Here is a 25,933-nt window from a genome sequence, read left to right as displayed (position 1 = left end):
CCCTCACTCACTGCTCCTTCTCCCTCACACATGATCGCATCCAATTAGCAAAACATCCTGTGGAGTCAGCCCATTTCCTCTCCTGGGCCCCACATTAGTGTCACAGCCTTATTCCAGGCCCCTAAGCCTCTCACCTACATCCCTGCAGGAGCCCCTCACTTGTTTGCTTCCAACCTCCTTTCTCCTTCCAGTATGCTTCACCCTTCACCTTTCGGACTTGAGAAAGGTACAAAACCTATTGTTACCCATTTCAAATCACTCAATGGCTTCCGAAAACTTCCAGGATAAATTCAGAACTCCAGAGCCTATGGAAATTCTGTCTCTCTCGCCAACTTCATCTTTAACTACATTCCTTCAAGCATTCTAAGCTTTCATCTGCTATTTCAAGATCCTACATACACCGTGCTCTTCCAGAACTCTGCCTGGAGGAATCTTTCCTACTGCTCTTTAATTTCACTAACTCAGGCCTGCCTCCTTTATACCCTCAAATCTGGGGTTACTCCCCCTCAGTATTCCCGGACTGCGTGTTCACCTACCAAAGTAAAATTGACATCTCACACTGAATTTAAACTGTCCCCTGGGTGGTAGATGTGCTCCTATACAGGCAGCCACATAAAAATGTGAATCCACAAGGGCCAGCACCCTATAAGGCTCACGGCAATTTATCAATAAACTTTTTATGAATGAATAAATTTATGAAGTAATAGTAATAGTGTGGCGCCCAACACAGTGCCTGAACTCATGACCCTGAGACCAAGACCTGAGCCGATATCAAGAGTTGGACACTTAACCGAATGAGCCACCCAGGCACCTCAACAATTCATGTTTTTAAGGCATAATTTTTCAAACACATTTCTGCAGCAATATAAATGCTCCCTCCCAAAATAAAATAAATTCTCCAACTCCCTCAGATTTCTTGAATATTAACTAAGTATAGCTTCTAGCAAACTAGTGATTACTTAATCACCTAAATGATCACATAACTTAAATCACTTAACTTAAAACTTAAAACTTCCTCCAGGACTACTGTCTGGGCAAGTTAGTGTGCAAACACATGCCACTTCAGAGCAATTTAGGGCCAGGTCCCAGAGAGTAGCAGGAGGCTTTAGGTAAAAGCACAGGTAGGTACTTCTAGAAACCAACAGAGTAGAAAATGAATGTGCCAGGTGTCTGACTGGCTCAAAGAGCATGTGACCTGATCTCGGGGTTTTGAGTTTTGAGCCACACGTTCGGTGTCAAGATTACTAAAAAACAATAAACTTAAAAAAAAAAAAAAAACTGAACGTGCCTGCCATTTGGAGCAGCGAAAAGAGCTGGTACCTTCAGGCTGTAAGACAGCATCACTCACACCAAGGCAGCCTAAGTAAATGAAGAACTGAAAAAGAAAGATACGCTACTGACTTAACTTGGTGACCTAGACAAAGTATATCCCCACCTATGTATTTTATCAAATAAACCCATGGTTCCCAGTAAACACCCAAGGGCCCCACACAGTATTTTCAATTTGAGGGAAAAACAATGATACTCAACTTATGTAGGATACTGTATGAACTAGTAAATCAAGAGAATTCAAAATTTCAACATTATGAAAGAGAGCTTCACCTACATCCACCTTGACTTCAGCGGGCACTTTCTAAATGATTAAGTTCTTCTTTCCAGCTTATCTCTTAACTCAAGCAAAAGACTCTGCGGAACCAAAACTACTCCCTCAAGCAATAGGGACTGAGCCGGCAAGACCCGCGTGACTGACTCCAAGACAATGATCAACTTGACTGACCTCCACTGCCCACCTGCACGCACTCAACAATCTCTGTCCCACATTTTCCCTATATAAACCTGCAGGCATTTTCGGTACTCTGGATAGTCTTTGAGATGTTAGTCCACTGTTTTCCCGGTGCTGGGAGTCACTGAAATAAATTCCTTTTACCACCACTAGTCTATCTGTCTTTGGATTTTGTCAGCGGCAAATGGCCAGGCCTGGTCTGTTTGAGATTGCTAGAGCCAGGTGCTCTTGCCACCCTCCACTCTGGCTACAATGAGAGCATCCACTCTTTTTAATGGCACATCTCTCCAAAGCAGTGCTTCCCATAGTTGCTGTGAAAAGAACCCAAGCACTGTACAAGAGAAAACATGGAACTAGAAAAGAGGGTAGTGGTCTCCATTCTGATTCCACGCTTTGAGAAGTTGTGTAATACCTAACAGGCACACAGCCTGTAAGTCATCGTGATTATATCAGAATGAAATAAAAATTTATTTTTTCTTTTAATTTGTTACATTTTTAAAGTCAACCAAGATGTTAGGACATAAATGTTTATTGCACTGTCCACACAAAACTAGTTACCAAATCTGTGAAGAATTTCTCTTGGCCTAGAGGTGCCATGAAAAAAGTTACTCAAGTGTTAAGGGCACCAAAAACAAACTCTGGGAGCCTCTGAAGTAAGTTTATTTTTTTGAAATATTGACAGTATAATTAGGCAACAGGCATTTCTAAAACAGTTATTTTTTTATGATACTACTGACATTGACTCCCTGGATACATGAGGGGACTCTGAGGGGCCTCCAACTGTCTGACCAGTTCATGTAACAGAAAAAACAGACTAACAAAAGCTATAATATAAAAATGGATTTGACATTCTTTGTAGAAAAGGAAAAGTGGGTCTTCGCTTACACAAAAAATGACAATGACTTTCATAGTAGTAATGTCAACCAATGCCTTCACCCCAAACCTATTCCCACCTAGCGATTGGCCATCACTACTTAAGACCCGGCTCGAACTCAACCTTGGAAGTTGTGGTCACTGGTTATTTCTTGACCTGAGCATGCAGAGAACAAGGCTCATGTTTCTATTACAGCACCTAAAACACCATTATGATGTACTTAGAATTTGATTTTCCTGCCATAGTAGCTCTTTTAGGACCACAGCTGTGCCTGACAAAGATCAGACAATAAATGACTGCTGCATGAGTATAAGGCTTGTAGGGAAACAATGTCAGCTCAGTTCTCTAAAACCTACTGGTCTTATCCAGTATCCAGACCAAGTATTTTTTAAGGACCTATTTTATATGGAAGATGTTTAAAAGGGGGTGGAGGGGAAGATGCAAATTCTGGTGAAGTTTAATTTCTGCGCAAAAAATTCCCCTCCGCCTCACAATAATGCTGCGTCCTATAGAGCTCAACTGGCATCACTATTTTAGTTTTATATCGGGTAGAACCTCAAAAGCAGTTGTTCTCAAACTTTGTGTACATCAGAATTCCTGGAGTTTGTTACAACGCAGGTGGCAGAGCTCTACTTGAAGAATTTTAAATCCAGCAGGGTTGGGGAAGGGCCAGGAATCTGCAGGTCCAAGTGATGCTGATGGCTCAATGGTTTAGAAATAGTGGCTCTAAACACTTACAGTTGCATATTTTAAAATGAATAATGGGTAATACTTAAATGTCTTAACTACATGCCACGCACATTTCTAAGCACTTTAAACACAAGAACTCAATTGCTAATACCTTGAATAGCAGTATGTGATGTTTTAATACTGCCTTCAAATCTCAGTGCCTCTGGCAAACTCTCACTTAGTATCTTCACGTTTGCTCAAGTCCATGCTTTATACTCTCACTTGTTCACCTGTTATCCTCCCTGAATAAAATATTACAATTTTTGTTGTTTTAATTACTTAGAAAGCTATTAGGTTGAATAGTTTTTCTCACTAAAAATAAACAACTTTACAACAACCATGCCACCAATTTTTTTTTTTTTAATCAATAATTTTTATCAAACAGAAGAGGCTAGGGGCGCCTGGCTGGCTCAGTCAGTAAAGCATGAGCTCTTGATCTCAGGGTCTTCAGGTTGAGTCCCACATTGGGTTTTATTTACCAAAACAGTAAGTAAATAAAGAAAAAAGAGAAAAGCATAATCACTGTAGCAACACAGAGGAAACACTTCTGAACCAGCCAGGGTATGCCCTCTGGCTCAGCAGGGAGGAGGCAGACACAAACTCCCATCTCCCAGTCTTTCCCTGAAAGATACCTATTTGCATACTTTAAAAGCTACTGTCTGAGTATCTGGCTACTACTGCGGCTGCATCTAGGTGCTAAGATCCTCCTCTTTAGGACACTGACAGGTCTTGGCACAACCTCAAGGACTAGAAAACCACTAACAAAGAGGTTACCTAACCACAAAGTTTAAGAGAGAACCAAGAAGTTGGGCTAGGCTGAAATGATAAACTTCAACTTCTACACAAGACCAGTCCATCATGACTGGGAGAGTCATATGGCTCTTATATAATGGACAGAAACCAACAGCAAGTCAAGGAAAATGAGAAAAGAGAAGAATATGTTCCCAACAAAAGAACATGATACAACTCCAGAAACATACCTTAATGAAATGAAGAGATTTCCCTGAAATCACTAAGTGATTTCAAAATAATGGTGATAAAGATGCTCACTAAGGTCGGGAGAGCAACACATAAAAAGAGAAACAATTTCAAAAAAGAAAATACAAGAGCATACCAAAGAGAAACCACAAAGCTAAGGAATAAAATAAAAACTGAAAAATTCAACAGAGTTCAATAAAAAACTAGCTCAAGTAGAAAAGAGGATCACCGAACTTGTAAAATATTCCATGTTCATGGATCAGAAAAATATTAAGTTCCTATTATCCAAAGCAATCTCCAGATTCAACACAATCCCCATCAAAATTCCAGTAGCATTTTTCTCATAAATAGGACAAAGCATCTAAAGTTTGTATGGAACCCAAAAAAGAACCTTGAGCAGCCAGAGCAGTCATGAAAAAGAAGAACAAAGTTGGAGGCATTACACTGCCTGGTTTTGCACTATATTACAATCAAAACAGCACAGTACAGGCATAAAAGAGATACAAACATGAATGGAACACAAAAGAGAGCCCCCAGGTAATCCGAATCCCATATATGGTAAAGTCGTTTACATCAAAGGAGCTAAGAACACAGAAAAGGGAAAGAACACAGTCTTCAATAAACAGTGCTGGGAAAACTGGACAGCTGGCTACATGCAAAAGAATAAAATTGGACCCCTAGCTTATATCATACCCAGAATTCAACTCAAAATGAATTGAAGGCTTGAACATAAGACCTGAAACCGTAAAACTCCTAGAGGAAAACATAGGTGATAAGCTCTTGGAAATTGGTCTTGGCATTAATTTTTTGCATTTGACACCAAAAGCAAAAACAACAAAAATAAGTGGGACTGCATAAAACCAAAAACCTTTTGCACAGCAAAGGAGACTATCAACGAAACGAAATGGCAACCTACACAGAAAAATTATTTGCAAATTATTTATATAAAGGGCTTATATACAAAATACATAAAGAACTCATACAACTTAGCAGCCAAAACCCCAACAACCTCATTAAAAATTGTGTGGAGAATCTGAACAGATACCTTTCCATACAAGACATAGAGATGACCAACAGGTACACGGGAAGGTACTCAACATCAGTAATTATCAGGGAAATGCAATTCAAATAATAAGATATCACCTCATGCCTATTAGAATGTCTATCATCAAGAAGACAAGAAATAGCACATGTTTGCAGGAATGGAGAGAAAAGGAAACCCTGGCACACTACTGGTGAGAATGTAAACTGGTGTGGCTGCTATGGAAAACAGGTTAGAGGTTCCTAAAAAAAATTATAACTACCATGTGATCCAGCAATTCTACTTCTGGGTATATACATCCGCAGAAAACAGTATCACTATCTCGAAAGGGTACGTGCCCTCGTGTTCACTGCAGTACATTTATAATAGCCAACAGGCATGGAAACAACCTAAGTGTACAGTGATGATGGATGGACAGAATACAAAAATGTATCGTGCATACACATGAATATTACTCTGCCATTAAAAAAGGAAGGAAATCCTACCATTCACAACAACACGGATGAAACTGGAAGGAGGACATTATGCTAAATAAAGTAAGTTAGAAAAATACAAATACTTTATGATCTCACTTATATGTGCAATCTTAAAAGACCAGACTCACAGAAACCGAGAACATACCAGTTTTTCAGAGGCAACTGGCTGGGGTGGAGGGGTGGGGTTAGGGGAAATGGGTAAAAGTGGTCAAAAGGTACAAACCTCCAGTTACAAGATACTAAGTTCTGGAGACATACAGCAGCATGGTAGATGATCTAGTGTACAGCAGTTAATGATACTGTATTGTGTATCTGAATGTTGCTAAAACAGTAGATATTAAAAATTATCATAAACAAACATTTGTAGCTAATGTGAGCTGATGGATATTAGCTGTACTTATTATGGTAATCACTTTCCAATACAGCTGACCCTTGATTAACAGGAGGTTTCAACTGTGCAGGTCCACTTATACATGGATATTGTCTGATAAATACAGTATGGTACTATCAATGTATTTTCTCTTCCTAAAGATTTTCTTAATAATATTTTCTTTTCTCTTACTTTATTATAAAGATACAGTATATAATACATATAACATACAAAGTATGTGTTAACTGTTTATGTTATCAGTAAGGCTTCTGATCAACAGTAGACTATTAGCAGTTAAGTTTTAAGGGAGTCAAAAGTTATACATGGATTTTCGATTGTGTGGGGGATCAGCCTCTACCTCTGCACTGTTCAAGGGTCAACTGTGTATACGTACATCAAATCCATTACACTGTATACCTTAAACGAATATAATGTTATATGTCAATGTTATGTATCTCAAAATTGTAGGGGAAGAAAAGAGCCACTCCTACCTCATAGACTGGAAATAGTCGGCTCCATGTTCTCTTGTAAGAATTACCTCTAACCATTTTCATTCCTTACCTCTGGACCTTAATCAAGTTTTCTACAACACACTTCAAGTGTGAGTCATGGTTTTATTTGAATAATGATCTGATAAATCATAAGCATACCAGGATGATTATACAGAGCTCTTATATACCTATTTACAGGTATCACTGATGATTTGACCTACCCAATCTACTATCTCCCATCTGTTTCCATGAGCCCTTTTACTGATGAGTCAGAACAACTCTGAAGGTAGTCTGTAAATGATAGTATGTTATACTCTATTAATAGTAAGGAAAACATTAAAACAGAGCAAGAAAAGTTTTTGCGATAATCATTAGACATAAAAAAGCAACCTTGGAAAAAAAGGCACTGTTATCATGACTTAAAATATATAAAAATATATGATTCATCACAAGATTTTATTACCTAATTAATCAACATGTATCTAATGAATTTCAATACATTGCTCAAAATGACACAACGCTTACAAATTTAAGGGGAAGGGGGGTGAAAACCATGTGAATAAACCATGTAAGATAATACAGGAAGCTTCTACCTTTTATTCATTATCTTTGATAGCACATTTAATATGGCACAAAATTCAAAAGGGCTTACCAGACCCTAGCTTTGCTAAAACCCTGCCAAAGATATATAACTAGCATTATGTCTTTAGCCTTCTTTTACTTCTTCACTTGTTATTCTGTCAATGTGAAATATTCTTCAAGTTTATTCCAGTATTTGGTAAAGAGATACAAGTTTCTGACAGTAAAGCTATCATTTACCAAAAGATAAAGAGTGGTTTTTTACAATTCCATATCTTTAGCTCCTATTTTATTGATTTGGGTAACTTCTTGTTTTCATACAGTAGCTTAGGGTATTCCAGACCTACAACAATTTCTTTATTGTTCTTAAAGGATTTGAGGCAGCTTTTTAACATGTTTACCATAATGAGTAACAGATATCCAAACTGACCAAGTGAGAGTTATCCTTGTGCATAAATAGACATAAATCTTTGTAGCGGACACATGCCATTTCTTTCTGCATACTTTTTGTTCTGGAAACACCAGTCTCCTTCCTTTCCTTTCGGGAAATCACCTCTTCCCAAACCCAACCATATGATTTTGATAGGCTGCCAACGACAACAGTCCACAGCCCTGATCGCAAGGGTGTGCATATGACACAAACTGCACCAGAATCCTTCACTGGGAAGGACTAACGCAGGCAGAAGCCCTTTGTTCCTCATGGTTGTTAAACTGAGATGATGAACCTGAAGTTGAGGGCAACCATGTTTCCTATGAAGAAAAACACTGACCTCCAGTCAGAAAGTAAGATGCCAACGTGCCAAGAATCAAGAATGCGACAGAGGGGAGTCCTACCAGTGCCCCAGGCCCTGGATACAGAAGTTTAAGAAGCCAGATCCAGCTTTCCCGTGACTGGTAATGTAGCTGATAGAACCACCTGTGGAAGTCTGGTTTCTAAGATCATAACCCAAAACCTCCAACAGGTTAAGGGACAAAGTGAAGAAAAACCAGGGGTGAGATACTGCAGAGACTTCAATATCTAGTAGCCTACTTTAAATTCCATATTCTCATAGTTAGGTCAAAACTTCTAAAAACAGTTAAGACTTTTCAGTATACCAACTTATACTGTATCTTCTACTCTGGGGACAATAAATGGTAATTCTGTTCCTCCGGCTTCTAGATCTTGGTGCACTCACTGGAATGCCAGCAGTAGCCCTCAGGTGGAAGGACTTATATTAAGGAGCCATTTCAATAAAAGATGAGAACCACACCACAGATCACCCAACTAGAGCTACAAGCAAGAGATTATCTCAAAGTACAGAAAGGCAGGATATTCCATGCTGGAAGTATTTACAAATGGTGGGTTACTGAAAATCCAATCCTAAGTAGAGACCTCTTTATTTTGCCCTTTAGAGTTTAGTAGGTAACTAACCTTTCCCCCTTTCATTATAAATGCTGCAGTTGGTAACAGATTAGAAGTTTGCAGGGGCCCCAAAATTTGTTTTTAAAAGGAATCTCTAAGCAAGTTTATACTGACCTTCCAAGGGCGAAATTGCTAAAAGCAAAACTGAAAGAACTAGCTGTTCTCATCTCTCAGTGAGAAACCTGAAGTGAACATGGGGAGTACTTTTTCTCCTTCTATTTAAAGTTAATATCTGGATTAAAATGACACATTGCGAGTACGAAAAACTGAAGCACAAAATAGGTTTAAAAAGTAATCTGAGGGCGCCTGGGTGGCTCAGTTGGTTAAGCGACTGCCTTCGGCTCAGGTCATGATCCTGGAGTCCCGGGATCGAGTCCCACATCGGGCTCCCTGCTTGGCGGGGAGTCTGCTTCTCCCTGACCCTCTTCCCTCTCATGCTCTCTATCTCTCATTCTCTCTAATAAATAAATAAAATCTTTAAAAAAAAAAAAGTAATCTGAAATCAGTTTTCTAAGTACTAATGACAGATTTTTCAGTGCTTTTGAGTATAAAAGCCTTTACAACACTAGAGATCCCTGCCACCACGGATCCACCTGAAACTGTTTCTGTACACAGCATACGCAAGCATGTGTGTAGGCATGCATAACATAGCTAACTTTCGACTGGCAAAACACCTTGGATATCGCACAAAGAACATGTGATGTAGTAAGATGGCTTACACTGATTTTAGTACAGTGAGACCTGAATTGGACTTCCAGCCTCTAAGCGTACATAATAAATTTGTGTTGTTTTCATCTACTTTTTGCGTGATAGACAATCTGCTACTGCAGCAGCAGGAAATTCATGTTCCTAGGGAGGTCGTATTACTACATGAGGTTTCACAGCTCCTACTAAAGCACATCTCAGAATCTTGTCCAGGAGTCTTTCTTTCTCCTGTAAGGATAGTTGCTCTAAAATAAACATCTTAGTTTCAGAGAAAATCCTGTAATTCCTCCCACACACTCTGTGAAACAGAGAAAGATCAAATGTTTATATTAACTTTTTGTAACTATGGTTCACATGTGAGCCAAGCAGTGTTCTTTAATTAATTTCTTGGTACTGTCAATGTTGAATTGCTTTTTCTCTGCTTCACCTTCTGTGAAACCCATTAATTGTTCCAACACCATCCATAAATACCTTACAGTACAACTGGTTAAATAGCTAAATGGCTAGCCTATTATAGTCTGAAATCTCACTAAAGGTTATGGGTTTTTTCATTCAATAGGCCTTCAACCAAAAAATTTGTTGTTGATGTTGTTTCAGTTCAGGAAAATGTTCCTGTACTGTTACTTTGGTAATTTATTCTTGAAGGAATTCTAAAGAGCAACATGGTTTAAAAATGCTAGGCTGCTTCTTGTCAATTAGATTGTGGCTGCCATTCAGCCAATTCCTACTCTGTCAACCACTTTTTATTATCTCTCATCCATGGTTATCTCTTTATTCTCTTTCTCTTTGTGAGTTTTATCTTTTCATACCTGTTTGTTTTTAAAACTCCTTTAATGTAAAGTGGGTTTCAGGATAAAAGAAATGGGGGAAGTGTGTGTGGGGAAGTCCAACATTCTCTCTTATGTTAGACAACCGGATCTCTCTTCCTGGTAACTGCAAACCAGACCAAAATCCTTGTGGCAAGAGACGAACTCTTCAAACTTGGAAGATTCTCTTCATTTCAAATACAATGTACTTAGAAATAATCAATGGACATAAAAACAAGAAAAAGAAAAAAATGTTTTTAAATGAGAGGAAATCGCAATTTATCAACTCAACATTCATAGTAAGAACAGTCTAAGCTAGGCACTACACTAAGCACTTTATATCTTACTTGATACACTTAACTTATTATCTACTTTAATATATTCAATCCTAGGAGTAGGGATTATCATTCCTGTTTTTCCTATCATTATTCCTATTTGCAAATGTTAATCTCCTCAAGGTCAAACAGTAAATAAGTACTGGCACTGGAATTCAAACCCTTATCTGAACAACTCTAAACCCCACAGAAAACCAGGTTATATGAAGAAAAGGGCGGGGGGGAGGAGTTTGATTTTTCATAACTACCCTTAACTTTGGGGTTCCTAAAAATGAGATCAATTTCCCATAGCTGACCACTACTGAAAGCACATTTCTCTTATGTTCCTTACTAATTTTATCCATTCTTAAAGTGGGCAAGAAAATAGTACGCAGTAATAGCTTTTCTGTGTTTAATAAACAGTTCTGTTTACTTAATCTATATACAGAACTCACTCAGCTAATACTTTTTCCAGTATTTTAATGCCTTTTGAATATATTTGCATACGAGTACATGCAGAAGTATTTGTGTATGTTAAGATCCCAGTGAGGAAATTACCCAAGTAGACACACTGTAATAACAAACAAAACCAAAATCAAAACCAAAGAGGGAAAGAAGGAAAAACGCAAAGAAGGAATGAAAATGACAGACACGTATATCATTAATATATGTGAAAGTATTTGAAATAAGAAGGTCTATAAAAATGGTAGATAATAATTAACATTTGGTGGTAAGGAAAGCCTTTGAAAATGCTGAAACTTCTGGTTTCATGTTAACTTATTAAAACTACTGATGTATATTTGCATACGTTCATACTTCAATTTTATATCCAATATATGTATTCATTTCCATTTGGATATAAGTTATGGAAACACACACCAAAAAGAAAACCAATCTTAAGATGCAAAGGCTCCACCATTAACTCATGAGTCTCAACTTACTTTACTAGTTAACAGAGTTTCCAAATCTGCATGTGAGCATACACAAGCATCTGACTAGATGTCTGTATGAAAATTATTTTCAGTTCACAAATGAAAACAGAAAACAAATCACATATAAAACAAGTAATGTCTTACCTTCTAAAACAGCGGAATTTAAGCAAAAAATTAGCTTTCCAAAGAACTAAAAGTTAGTTCAATGTACAAAAGCAAATAGAACCAGAAAAGTAAGCACCAGAAAAGTCTTATCTAAAAAATCCGAAAAATTTTTTACTATGTACAAAGATGGTAAGGGACCAAACCAACCTTTAGTGTACTTGGAACTTAAAGGAGATACAGCTGAGATCTTACAATCTGTCTTGCATATGGTAGCTGCTAATAAAACTTATCTGTAATATTTTCTACCCATTAGAAACAAGTTTTTGTTTAAAGATTTTTGTTTATTTACTTGAGAGAAAGTGAGAGAGATTGTGCACAGAGGCAGAGTGAGAAGCAGATTCCCTGCTGAGCAGAAAGCCCAATGCGGGGCTTGATCCCAGGACCCCAGGATCATGACCTGAGCTGAAGGTAGACACTTAACCAACTGAGCCACCCAGGCACCCTACAAACAAGTTTAAAGTAGAGAAGGATAAGAAACAGAATGGTTTTGGGGCGCCTGGGTGGCTCAGTCGTTAAGTGTCTGCCTTCGGCTCAGGTCATGGTCCCCGGGTCCTGGGATCGAGCCCCACATTGGGCTCCCTGCTCGGCGGGAAGCCTGCTTCTCCCTCTCCCACTCCCCCTGCTTGTGTTCCCTCTCTCGCTGTGTGTCTCTCTGTCAAATAATAAAATCTTTAAAAAAAAAAAAGAAAAGAAACAAAATGGTTTTTTCTGTGTGTTTACCTCAGTGATGAACATATTCTTAAGAAGTGCTTCTAAAACTGTTCAATATACTATAAACATCATAAGTATCTGTCCCAGATAATTAGTACAATACCACTTATAGCATTAGGTTCCATAATTTAAATTCTAATTTCTCCTTAGTCACAGATTACATAAAATTTGTATAAACACTTCATTTTTCTACAATAATGAATACTTTGACTTTTTTTATTAATATATAATGTATTATTTGTTTCAGGGGTACAGGTCTGTGATTCAACAGTCTTACACAATTCACAGTGCTCACCATAGCACCTACTCTCCCCAGTGTCCTTCACCCAGCCACCCCATCCCCTCCCACCGCCCACCACTCCAGCAACCCTCAGTTTGTTTCCTGAGATTAAAAGAGTGTCTTGGTTTGTCTCCCTCTCTGGTTTTGTCTTTTCATTTTTCCCTCCCTTCCCCTATGATCCTCTGTCTTGTTTCTCAAATTCCACATATCAGTGAGATCATAGGATAATTGTCTTTCACTGATTGACTTATTTCACTTAGCATAATACCTTCTAGTTCCATCCACGTCATTGCAAATGGCAAGATTTCATTTTTTGATGGCTGCATAATATTCCATTGTGTATATACACACATCTTCTTTATCCATTCATCTGTTGATGGACAATTAATGAATAGTTTGTTACCTGCCTAGTATACTCATTTTTTTTAACCACTAAGATAATAAAATTTGTGTTCCTTAACAGTATTATTACTTTCTTTCCTGTTTGTATATTATACCAAAACAATGTGAGAATGAGAACCCAATCCACACTAACTCTAGACATATTAAGACTTAATCTTCTTCATTCTTGCTGTTTCTAGGTTTATAAAACCCAAGATTCAGTAAATCAGAACTTATGCTGCTGATATTTTAGAAGGGCCTTTATTTTAGCCATTTTAAGAATTCACCACCTCGGGGGCGCCTGGGTGGCTCAGTCGTTGGGCGTCTGCCTTCGGCTCAGGTCATGGTCCCAGGGTCCTGGGATCAAAGCCCCGCATCGGGCTCCCTGCTCCGCGGGAAGCCTGCTTCTCCCTCTCCCACTCCCCCTGCTTGTGTTCCCTCTCTCGCTGTGTCTCTCTCTGTCAAATAAATAAATAAAAAATTAAAAAAATAAAAAAGAATTTACCACCTCGGGGCACCTGGGTGACTCAATCAGGTAAGCATCTCCCTTAGGCTCAGGTCATGATCTAGGCGTCTTAGGATGGAGCCCCAAGTCGGGGCTCCCAGCTCAGCAGGAAGTCTGCTTCTCCCTCTTCCTCTGCTCCTCCCCCCTGTTTATGCTCTCTCTCTCTCAAATAATCTTTTTTTAAAAAAGAACTCACCTTATGATATGATGCAGACTTTCACACTATTTACACAAAGGACACAACTTATAATTGAAGACAGTGTTTTCTAAACAACTTAACAATATCCCAGATGTGGTCAGATGACTTGCAAACAACAGACCGTTAAAGAAATGTTTCAGTCTTCATATAAGCAGCCAGTTAATACAAGCTCACAGTACTTAACATGACCTCCTAGATGAGGAAGGCTTTCTATAGGAACATGAGGATATGGATTTTCTAACTAGCAGACAGAAAAAAAATTAAGTTGGGGCTTATTTGTTATATACATACATACTTTTTAATTATTTGGCCACAATGGGCTTTTTCCCCCTCCTGGTTCACCCAAAAAATTCTTCCCGAGTTCCCTTTCCTTTTCCTTTTAGCAGTATTTTTAATCACAAGAAGATGATACAATCTTGTTTTTGAGCGCCAGAGCCCCACGATCTGACCCGTCTGTATTATACCATGGGATATGCTCACTGAGGGGTACTCAAAATGATCTGCTGGGAAGTAAGAGGAAAAATAAAAGAACTTTGATTTTCATTCCCCCTTTTTTAGAATTAAGCTCTACTGGGGCGCCTGGCTGGCTCAGTCAGAGAAGTGTGCAACTCTCGGTCTCAGGGTCGTGAGTTCAAGCCCCACATTAGGTATAGAGATAACAATAAATAAATAAACTTAAAAAAATTAAGCTCTACTAATATTTGATATATAGGTTGACATGGATGCTTGGTGGCTACTGACTACAAGTATTTCTACAACACTAAAAGACAAAATAGAAAGCACTGAATTAATACTTATCCATACTTGAAACTAATTACAAAAATGAAAACTGCTACAGGATGTCTTAGCTTAGTGTGCTTCAATTTATCTAAATGTGTCTCTTTTAAAGATTTATTTGAGATAGCAAGAGTGCATGAGTGAGAGAGAGCACAAGTGGGCAGGGGGGCGGGGGGCGAGGGGGGGTGGAGACAGGCTCCTAGCTGAGGAGGGAGCCTGTGGTGGGGCTCAATCCCAGAATCCTAGGATCATGACGTGAGCTGGAGGCAGATGCTTAACCGACTGAGCCACCAGGCGCCCCCATCTAAATGTGTCTTTCTGTACTCTTACAGAAGTGATCTTATCCTAAAATGAAAGTAGAATATGCTGATGAACAAAAGTTTGAAGAGCTAAATTGGAGAATTATATTTCAAGAAATCTCTGATTTCTGTATAATCCTGAAGCTCACAACGGTAAAGTTGACGAAAAAAGGTTACTTTTCGCTCCCTTATATTAAAATGCAAGATAACACAAGGTTAAAACTTCAAAGAGATGCCATGACTTTTCTCCCAGACTGATAAAAACATAAAAGTCTGTCAATACCATGTGTTCGTGAGGATATGGAACAATGCTACACTCAAAATGCTGGTGGAAATGTAAAATGACAATACCAAATTAGAACAATTTGGTCTGGCATGGTAAAAAGGACTGCCCTTAGACTTCAAAGCCACCGATTCCACTCCTACGTATACACCCTAAAGAAACTCAAGCATGTGTTCACTAGACAACACACTCACAGAAACGCACAAAAGCATTACTGCTAACAACTCAGGTTTTCAAAAGGACTATACTGGATAAATGTACTATGGTGTAGTCATACAAGAAAATTTGCAAGAAATATGAAGTTTAGCTACCTGGATGAATATGGACCAATCTTATAAAGTTAATATTGAATTAAAGAAGAAAACACAAAAGATTACAGAAACACAAAACAAAACACAAAAGATTACAGAAAACAAAAAGATTACAGAACTCCATTCAAGTTAGAACAGGTAAACTAAATTACACTGTTCAGGGATACATACATAGATGGTAAAATAATAAAACACAGTAAGTACGTGATTACTCTAAGAACCAGGATAGTGTTGCCTCCAAGTGTTGGAGCAGGGGTGTATTTGGAAAGTACATTAGGAGTCTTCTAGGGTGGTGGCAATGACTCACTTCTTAATTTAGGTAATATTTTCTTCCTAATATTTTTGTTTCACAATTATTATATGTTTAGATGTAAAACAAACGTTTAAATGATTAATTTTTGGTGTAAGAATAAGGTGGCTATATTAAATAACTGTCATTTACAGGAATAAATACTGACATATCTATGGATAAAATTATATAATGCTTGGGACTGGTGTTCGAAATAATAAAGGAGAGGCAAAAGTGGATGGAATGAGATGAACAAGACCACTAAATGAAATTGTTAAAGCTGAGAGACGGGTACATGGAATTCATAACATACTGTCTACGTTTAATACTGATTATTTTTGCTGTTGTTCTCCCCTCTTTTTTAAAGATGTATTTATTTGAGAGAGAGAAAGAAAGAGACAGTGCACGCAAGCAGGGGGAGGGCCAGAGGGAGAAGGAAATAAGTAGACTCCCCGCTAGGTGGGGAGCCCGACATGGGGCTCAATCCCAGGATGCTGAGATCATGACCGGAACCAAAATCAAGAGTCAGAAGCTTAACAAAATAAGCCACCCATGCGCACCCCACTGTCATCCCTTTTTAAGTAACTAAAGATGGCAGCAATTATCAATGGCTTGCTAAGAAATGGCTTGTTGACTTTGAGGAACAGAGTAAAAAACTCCAATCTAAACTGAACAAAGATCAATTTAAGAAAAGCATTAAGCAAAACTGTCTAACATTTACAAACTTCTAAAAGCATTGTAACCTCTGAAATTAAATGGCTTTCTACTACCTTCCCCCACTCAACCCCAAACTTGAACTCACATGAAATGCTAGGGACACTAACTGACCAGTGCTTCCTAATTGGTTAAAGGCAAAAACCTTCCACTCTACCCTCATGTCAAGAGCCTTTCTAATTTTACAAATGTAGGGATCCAAAGGGGTACGTGCACCGCGATGTTTATAGCAGCAATGTCCACAATAGCCAAACTGTGGAAAGAGCCAAGATGCCCATCGACAGATGAATGGATAAAGAAGATGTGGTATATATACACAATGGAATATTATGCAGCCATCAAAAGGAATGAGATCTTGCCATTTGCAACGACGTGGATGGAACTGGAGGGTGTTATGCTCAGTGAAATAAGTCAATCAGAGAAAGACATGTATCATATGACCTCACTGATATGAGGAATTCTCAATCTCAGGAAACAAACTGAGCATTGCTGGAGTGGTGGGGGTGGGAGGGATGGGGTGGCTGGGTGACAGACATTGGGGAGGGTATGTGCTATGGTGAGTGCTGCGATTTGTGTAAGACTGTTGAATCACAGATCTGTACTTCTGAAACAAATAATGCAATATATGTTAAGGAAAAAAAAAGAAGATAGCAGGAGGGGAGGAATGAAGGGGGGGAATTGGAGGGGGAGTCGAACCATGAGAGACAATGGACTCTGAAAAACAAACTGAGGGTTCTAGAGGGGAGGAGGGTAGGGGGATGGGTTAGCCTGGTGATGGGTATTAAAGAGGGCACGTTCTGCATGGAGCACTGGGTGTTATACGCAAATAATGAATCGTGGAACACTCATCAAAAACTAATGATGTAATGTATGGTGATTAACATAACAACAAAAAATTTAAAGGAAAAAAAAGAGCCTTTCTAATTTGTCTTTAAGCACATATACACAAATTCAGCTTTTTTCTCAGGATATTAAGTACACAGGGAATACAAACCACCACACCCCAAAGCAGCTGACTATGAGGAAACATGGTGGCCACTCCTGAGGCAGTTTTAGGGCATAAAACAGTCTCAGGAATTTCTAGGTTTAGTTTATAATGGAAACATTTAACCAGTCCTCTGCAATACCTTTCTAAAAAGTAGGGATATTTTTCATTTCTCAACCGATAAGGATAATTTCCTTTTTATTAAGTAAATTCAACTATTAAGTGTTTTGAGATTATTGTGGTTACATAATTTTACATGAAATTAAACAAATCAGGAGCACGTACATTTTTGTTTTCAGAAAAAGGAATGAAAATAATTTTTTTTTTTTAAAGATTTTACTTATTTATTTGACAGAGAGAGACACAGTGAGAGAGGGAACACAAGCAGCGGGAGTGGGAGAGGGAGAAGCAGGCTCCTCAATGAGCAGGGAGCCCGATGCAGGGCTTGATCCCAGGACCCTGGGACCATGACCTGAGCCGAAGGCAGACGCTTAACGTCTGAGCCACCCAGGCACCCCGAAGATAACATTTTTACCATACTCATACCACGTATGTGGCATATGGAATATGCTTCGTGAAAAGAGAGGCTCTAAACAAATGTGCCATCTGAGGTCATTAGAACACAGTACCTATGGAGATGCACCCCACTTGAGCTCCTCTACTTTATATAAATAACCTGACATCATACAGTGCCCTCAGCTAGTTTCCTCTAGCGGCTTTCCACAGAATTGTTGGTTCATCCTCTCAGGCTGCAGTCATGGCTTGGATGCTTGTCAGGATGTCTACGGTCTTCTTTCAATTCCTAAACATCTAGTGACGCATGCCATCCTCCTTCCAATTCCTCAACCATTCCCCTTGAGGAAACCTCAAACACTTGAAAACACGGAGGACGATGCTGTTTTGTTGTGGCCAGTCCAGCATCATCATCACACACAAACTATAGGTTAAAACTACATCAGAATAACAACAAAAATGGCAGAAAGAAAAGCCACGAAGGGAATAAAAGGCCTTACTGCAGAACACTCTATAGGTTGATCAAGAATCAATGGCTTTGTGTGCATTATGGAAGAAACTCACCGGCCCAGAGTAACAGTCTGGTCAGTCAGGGCTAACTCTCAGTCTGAGCTTAGAGTAACATTCAAACCATTGGAAAAAGAATATGTTCTACTTGGTTTTTTGCTCAAAACCATTCAATGATTTCCCATTTCATAAAGAACAGATACCATAAAGTCTTTTTATGGCCTGAAAGGCCACCCATGAGCAGGCCCTTAGCAACTTCTCTGAACTTCTCTCCCAGCACCGACCCCGGGGCTCACAGCCACTCGGCTTTCTCAGATGCTCCTCTCTCTCACACACAAACTGCACGTCCAGAGCCCTTGCACTGTACTCTCTAGTCTGACTAAGTGCTCCTCTGAGTATCCTGTGCCTTATTCCCTTACATCCTTGCTTAAGTATCACTTCACCAGAGAGGCCTTCCCTGAACACCCTTAACACCCCTATTTCTCCTTCTCCATCTTCATTCCCTGCTTTTCTTTTCCACAGACCACTTATCATCACCTGACATCACATACACTTATTTATTCACTAAGTTTCTCCTCCACTAGAGTGAAAGCCATAACGGCAGAAACAATGTCTGCTTGACTCGCTGTCATTTCATCAGTACCTAGCTCACTGTAGAAATCCTGGAGCATCAGTATATGCACGAACATATGGTGACTGTGTGTATGTGTCTAATTAAAGTAACACATTTCAGAGACAAAGAGCATTACAAAATACCATGAAATGAAAAGTGGGGGAAGGATGTAATTGATATTCATTGTTTTTGAGGCTACATTATAAGTTTATTACCTTGATTGTGGTGATGGTAACACAAGCATGTCCAAATTCATCAGATTGTATACATTAATTATTTGTAGCTTTTGGTATACCAATTATACTTTAATAAAAGTCCACCAGTATTCCAATGTACAACAATAAGTAGGTAAAGAATCACTACAAACCTATAAAGAACTGACAGATCTTTTCAGTTTTAAAAAAAATTAAATCGCAAGGCAGCAACCACCCACTTTTAAATTTATAACTTGAGCTATAATTAGCAACAGCAACTACAGCATTTATAAACTACAGTTAACTTGAAAAGTTTGGATTGCCAAGGCTCAAAAAAATTGGGACTCTATTATACTTTGTACTGTGCTGTGCTAAATTGAAGGAGTAGGAAGAAAAAGTATGATTCTTATGCCACTACACAGAAAAATGCATTCTGTTTTCTTCCCATATTGGGTTGTTTCTTCTTCATACATGGAATGTGCAAGAGCAGGGGCGGCAAAGAACGAGTGGGAGAGTTGGCGTGCAGCACTTTCATTTCAGTAAATACTTCAGAAAACTTTAGAGATGACCAAGCAGCTTTCAAAAAAGGCACTCCTGATACTGTCTCATAGAACTGCAAGGATCTGTTTTTGTAAACTGTAAACATACATAAAATTATTAGTGCACCCTTAAAATGTTTTTCTGATGCCAGTAAGCAAGCTATTCCTGTACTATAATAACCACATGGCCCTGTTAAGTTTTGTGTTATTTTTCTCAGCAGGCCAAAAAGAATAAAAAAAATCACAGCCCATTGAATTCTTATGGAGTATTTCACACAATTATGTATTATTCAACAATAACACAATACTGACATATGTATACAAAAAACTCCAATTGTGAATCCTTTGTGCAGCAGAAAATGTATTTCTAAAGTCTCATATTTGTAATTCCAGGCCTTCTGCTCCTGTTGTTTACACTCCTAATCTATGTTTTCCTATTTTAGCTATTGGTGACTATACCTACATCCCATACTGCACCAGGACTCACTTTATTATATACATTATGAATACTGGCAATGAAAAAAATCAATCTTAAAAAATGCAGCAATATTGGGGCACCTGGGTGGCTCAGTTGGTTGAACATCTGACTCTTAGTTTTGGCTCAGGTCATAATCTCAGGGTTGTGAGATGGAGCCCTGTGCTGGGCTCTGTGCTCAGCAGGGAGTCTGCTTGGGATTCTATCTCCCTTTCCCTCTGCCCCTCCCCTGCTCGCTCTCTCTCTCTCTCTCTCTCTCTCTCTCTCTCTCTCTCACACACACACACACACACACACACACACACACACACACACACACGCGCGCACGTGCTCTCTCATGTGCTTTCTCTAAAATAAAGCAATCGATCTTTAAAAAAAAAATAAAATAAAATACAATACTGACTTCTGGTTTCCGGTGTGGCACATAAGGACTTTGTAGTTTCATGGGAACATCCACACACAAGAAAAAAGCTGAACTAACTGAAAACCACCAACTCTTCTCAGATCCATTAGAGAACTGAGATCACAGAGAGAACCACTGCTCCCAAAACCAGATAGATAAAGAAAATCACAACTTATCGGAGCAGAAACCCAAGATGAGAAACTTCCAGGTATCCAGGACCAGTGTAGGAAAATGTAAACTGTATCTGATGAACTAGTAGAAGAGGAATGTATAGGAGTTTGAGAGTTAAAAACCGCAGGGGGGCCCAGTCTTAGTTTTACCTCCAAGAACTCCACCATATTCTCAAATGAAGATCAGAGTAACACCTCCTTGTGCTTTGGCAAAGAAAAAGGAAAAACAGACATTTTTCAGTAAGGCAGGGTATTCTGTTCTTCTCAACAAAGCCACCCTTGGGGTGCCTGGGTGGCTCAGTCAGTTAAGCGTCTGCCTTCAGCTCAGGTCACCATCCCATGGTCCTGGGATCGAGTTCCGCCTCGGGCTCCCTTCCGGGCAGGGACCCTACTTCTCCCTCTCCTGCCACTCCCCCTGCTTGTGCTCTAACAAATAAATAAAATCTTTAAAAAAAACAAAACAAAACAAAAAAAGCCAACCCTCAAGACACACTCTTTTACCAGAGCTAATAGGCTGGGGTTTTACCATAAACTAACCAACTCCAGGGAAGGGAAATATCCAATCGCCAGCCAGCCTAGCCTTCCATATAGAGAAAGAGAAATACCCAATTCTAGTCCCTTCTAAGGTTTTTGCTTCAACCAGGGAGTTCAAAACAAAACACTAAAAAGCACTTCCGGGAGTAACAGCCCGGGGGCTTAGGCTCACTAGAAAACTGAAACCTAACCACAACAGTACATAATGCTTCTCCCCCCACACCTTATCAACACCACATCAATATGCTTCTATAGAAGAGAACAGAACTGAAAGGAGGAGACATCTCAGACCTTATTTAAGAAGTCTCCAAGTAAACCCAAAGAAAACAAGGCACAAAAACAAGGACACCAGCGGAAATTTTATCCTGACACCTACAGCTTCAGTAAACATGGCCCAACACTGAGACAGATAAACATAAAACCTCATGCTAAAGGCCTGTTTACCTTAGTTCCTTTACTCAGTGTTACCATACGTCTTTTAACAAAATATTACAAGGCATACTAAAACAATATGGCAATAGAATTTAAAAATTCCCTAATTTAAAAACTGGTGAAAATTTAATCCTTGGTAGTATCATTGATAACAAATTACACACGATAACTTAAATGTACAGGTAAACATACATTCACTAAAGTATAAACTCATATTATGCTTTAATCAGAACCTTTCCCATTTCCTTTCTCCCTTTCTCAGACATCACTGGCACTATTCAACATTATGCTGGAGATCTTAGTCAATGCATAAGATACCAGGATAAGACATTCACTCATCAGAAAAAGACTAAAAAAAAAAAACCTGTCACCATACAAAGGTATTTTGAAAATATAAACTGTTCAGTAAGATGTCTGGTTAAAAGATTAGTGGATAAATATTAATTTCCTATATACTAATAAAATTTTATTAGGAAATGTAATTGAAGAACAGAATTTGATTCACAACAGTAAGAAAAAAACCTAAAATATTTAGAACCAATCTAATAAGAAATGTGCATAATTTTAATGATGAAATTTTTAAGCTTTACTAAAAGAATATGAAAAAAACTATATAAATGAAAACATATGCCATGTTTCTCAAAGGGAGTGTTCAGAATTCTGAAGACATCAAATCTCAATTACACTCTATATACAATGCAATCATAAACACTATAGTATTAAAAATACACATTATGAAATACTTCATATAAAGAAAAAAGATAAAGAGAAAAATCTGATAAGGGACCACGGAAGAACAAACCAGCTCACAAAACAAGACATTACCAATACAGTTGAAAAAAGATCTATGAAAGAGATTTCCTCTATGATATAGCAAAAATTTACTTAGTAACTACAGCAATTGAAACAGTATGCTGGAGGCACCGGTGTAAACACATGCACGAAAAAAATAAAAGACTTCAGGAATGGACCCTTCAATAGAGGAAAACATGGCATACAGTAAAAGTGACATTCCAAATCACTAATAAAAAGATTATTTAATAAACTGTAGGTAGCTGATTAGCATGAAAGAACAGACCCCTACCTCACACCACACAGAACAATCTTCCCTATTTCATGGACCAAAGGGCCAAATGTAAAAAACAAAATTATAAAAGTTGTAAAAGGGGAAATGGCAAAGTAAGTAGCACAAGGATTCTGCATCCCACCACAACAAATGCATTGGCAGAATCTGTCTGATAGAACTATTTTAGAACTCTGGAGTCTGTTGAAGGTTTGCAACCTCCAGGGGAAGACTCAGAAGATAAACTACATTTAATTTCAGTCAATTTCAGCTCTTACTACCGTAGCAGCTACCCATCCCCAACTCCTAGCTGTTTCCTAGAGCAGCTTACACACATCTTGTGGAGCCAGGATGGGCAAAAATGAACCCCTCCTTCAATTATCTGTGCTTCTCATCATCAAGGAGCAAAGAGGTGGGCAGTCTTTGCACTTCCCCCTCTAGTTCGGTCACTTGTAGGGGATTTAAAAGCCAGCATCCTTTCTCCTCTCCCTCCAGTACTCTTCATTTTTCACTTTTTCCCCTTCTGGGAGCCAAACATGAAAGACTAGTACTTTCAAAAAAACACTGCATACTTGAGGAAAATTACAAAGTGACTGCACATGCCCAGGAAAAGGCTCAAAAAAGATCCGAGAAGACTTCAAGATTACACCTCAATCTTCCATTTATGTTCTTACAAATGTAAATGAAACAATATAAATTCACTCATTGGGCCAGCCAGCCAGCCAGCTAACCAACTGGCACGTAAAGCTGCATGCTCCAAGATAATAGATTTGATCCTGAAAATACAAAGTAAATCTGGTCAGAGCCCCTAAAGAACTAAAAATGTGGTGGAGAGACTGTAGAAGTTATTTACCATAAAGAAGTTCTAGGCTATAATAGAAAAATAAAGTAATGAGCCAGTGGGAATACACATGAGGTAATGGCTAAGTCAGGAAAAAGCTGACGATTATACAGAAGTGACATTTGATCTGGGCATCTTAAAAGATGAACAAAAAATTGACTTGGAGGACAAGATTTGGGAAGAGGCAACAATGTGAGTGCACCAGTTAGAAGCACAAAGGTAGGGCACGCACCAAATGTTACCTAAGACCGATTACTACCTATAGAACTTGGAGCAAAAACTCTATCTATTCCAGCTGAACAATAAGGGAAATGGTATCTACCTCAGATGCTTGCTGAGAGGAAAAAAAAGTGGTAAGTCAAGAAGGATGTGAGCAGTCTGGCTGCCACATCTTCTACCCACTGACTTTCAAGGCTGACTCCACTGTTTTACCTCAAGTCAGGGTGTCAACCCCTCACTGTTCCTCTAGAAGCCATCTACTTGGTAGAGGAGACAACCTCCTCAGCCAGGCACAGTTCTTGACACTCAGTATTTACTCAAAAAAGTTTTTTTTTTTTTTTAACCGGATGTTCAGAGTTCCATGAACTCCTTTCTGACACTCCTGAGATCTGCTAGGGTCCTGACTCCCAGCTTGAGAACCAGCGGTGTGTTTAACAAGCACCCCACCCAATCCGTACACATATTACTTCATACTTACAGGCTGAGGCTGTTCTGCAATACAGCAGTTGAAACACAACCAGAATTCACTCATGCTTATAGTCCACGGTATAAATGAGCACCAGTGAAGTTTTCAAATCTTAGCTCGGGAAGCTTCAAAAGCAAGCTCCTCTGATATGCTGAATGTCCAATGATGCCAAAAAAAAAATAATAATTTTATTACTTCTCTGTATTTTTGTTCCTGAAAGTCAAGTATCTTATACAGTCGATTTAATGAAGAAAGTCAATCTGTTTTCCTTTCTTTGCTTCTCGTTCTACAGATACTCGTTTCTCAACCACCAGGAAGGTATAAAAATTGTTGTCTTGACTCAGGGCGTCTAACAGGTAGTCTAAAAGGAAGAAAAATAGAAGAAAACAAGTTATTTTACTTAGCCTTGGATGCTTTTATTTTTTTAAATCTGTGACAAAATTAAAATTATTTCCCCAAAAAGCATTAAAAAAAATTAAAATTTTAATACACTGATATTCAACAGAATTTTCTGAACACTTTGTCAGGTATCAGGAATATGGCAGTGAAATAAGAAATCCCTGCCTTCATAGAGTATCCTACTTTATGACTAAAAAACTCTGAATTATTCTAATAAGTTTATTTTTTTTTAAATCACTAACTAGAACAGTATGATAGCCATACAAAAGTCTGAAATTCCAAGAAGAAATACTGATCATTTTCATACAGGTTTCCTCACCTGAACCTCTATTCTCAAAGACAACCCAGGAAGTAACTGGTAGAGCAATCAACTCTTCTTAGACAATTAAGCAGCTGTAACTCATCAATAACCATCAATAAAACTAGCAGCTTCTCCAATGAAGTTGAAATTGAACATGAAAGATGGACAGGGTCTAATTTTGGCTTCATTTTGTGAATTAAGACATTAGATTCCTGCCACCACCATCACCAGAATCAGTGTCAGTAAAAATAGTTTTTTATCTCTCACCGGTAGCTAACCAACTGAGTCATTCAGAATCCATGTCAGGCTATTTTCTATGTGGAGCTGGGCAAAGAGCGAACCTATCCTTTCTTCGTGGCTGCCAAGCTGTTGACTTTAAGAAAGGCCTTTGCCAAGTAAATTCCAAACTTCATGTAGATAACTGTTCTGAGATAATAATGCTGACAAGCACAGACAAGAGAGAGGAGGAAGTCTAGAGGACATGAATCTCTGCTTCCACTCATCCCTAAGACCAGTTTGACCTATGCACCTGAGCTTTGGTTTTTGTGAGGCTGTGTTTCTCTTTTTAGCCTGAAGCCACACTGAAGTGGATTTCTATCACCTGCAGCCTAGTACAACCATCAAGTAAAGATGTCCATTAGACCTCTGGATGTGCAGTTCTGAAGCCAAGGAAAAGACCTGGAATTACCAGCAGATCATTAATGAAGCCATGAATCCTAAATTCTTTTTTCTTTTTAAGATTTATTTATTTTAGAGAGAGAGAGAAAGCAGGCGAGAGGGGAGAGGGAGAAAGAGAAACCCAAGCTCACCGACACTCAACCAACTGAGCCATCCAAGTGCTCCTGAATCCTAATTTCTAAGGAAAGCTGCATCATGAAAAGCCA

General features: G+C 38.7%; 1 protein-coding gene across 6 annotated transcripts in view; it reads right to left on the bottom strand.

The window, feature by feature from the left end:
- CDC42SE2 (CDC42 small effector 2) overlaps nt 1-25,933 on the bottom strand; it is a 113,859-nt gene that overhangs the window by 12,436 nt on the left and 75,490 nt on the right. For all 6 annotated transcript variants that reach the window (XM_028103434.2, XM_028103435.2, XM_028103438.2 and 3 more), the window contains one exon: nt 24,362-24,710. In XM_028103434.2, coding sequence (XP_027959235.1) covers nt 24,362-24,415 — 54 coding nt within the window. In that variant the 5' untranslated portion in view covers nt 24,416-24,710. The remainder of the gene's footprint in view (nt 1-24,361; nt 24,711-25,933) is intronic.

Source organism: Eumetopias jubatus, unplaced genomic scaffold, assembly GCF_037043125.1.
Source record: "Eumetopias jubatus isolate StellerSeaLion01/CBP00866 unplaced genomic scaffold, mEumJub1_p1.0 scaffold_5, whole genome shotgun sequence".
Lineage (NCBI taxonomy): Eukaryota > Metazoa > Chordata > Mammalia > Carnivora > Otariidae > Eumetopias > Eumetopias jubatus.
This window is presented reverse-complemented; position numbering and strand designations above follow the sequence as displayed.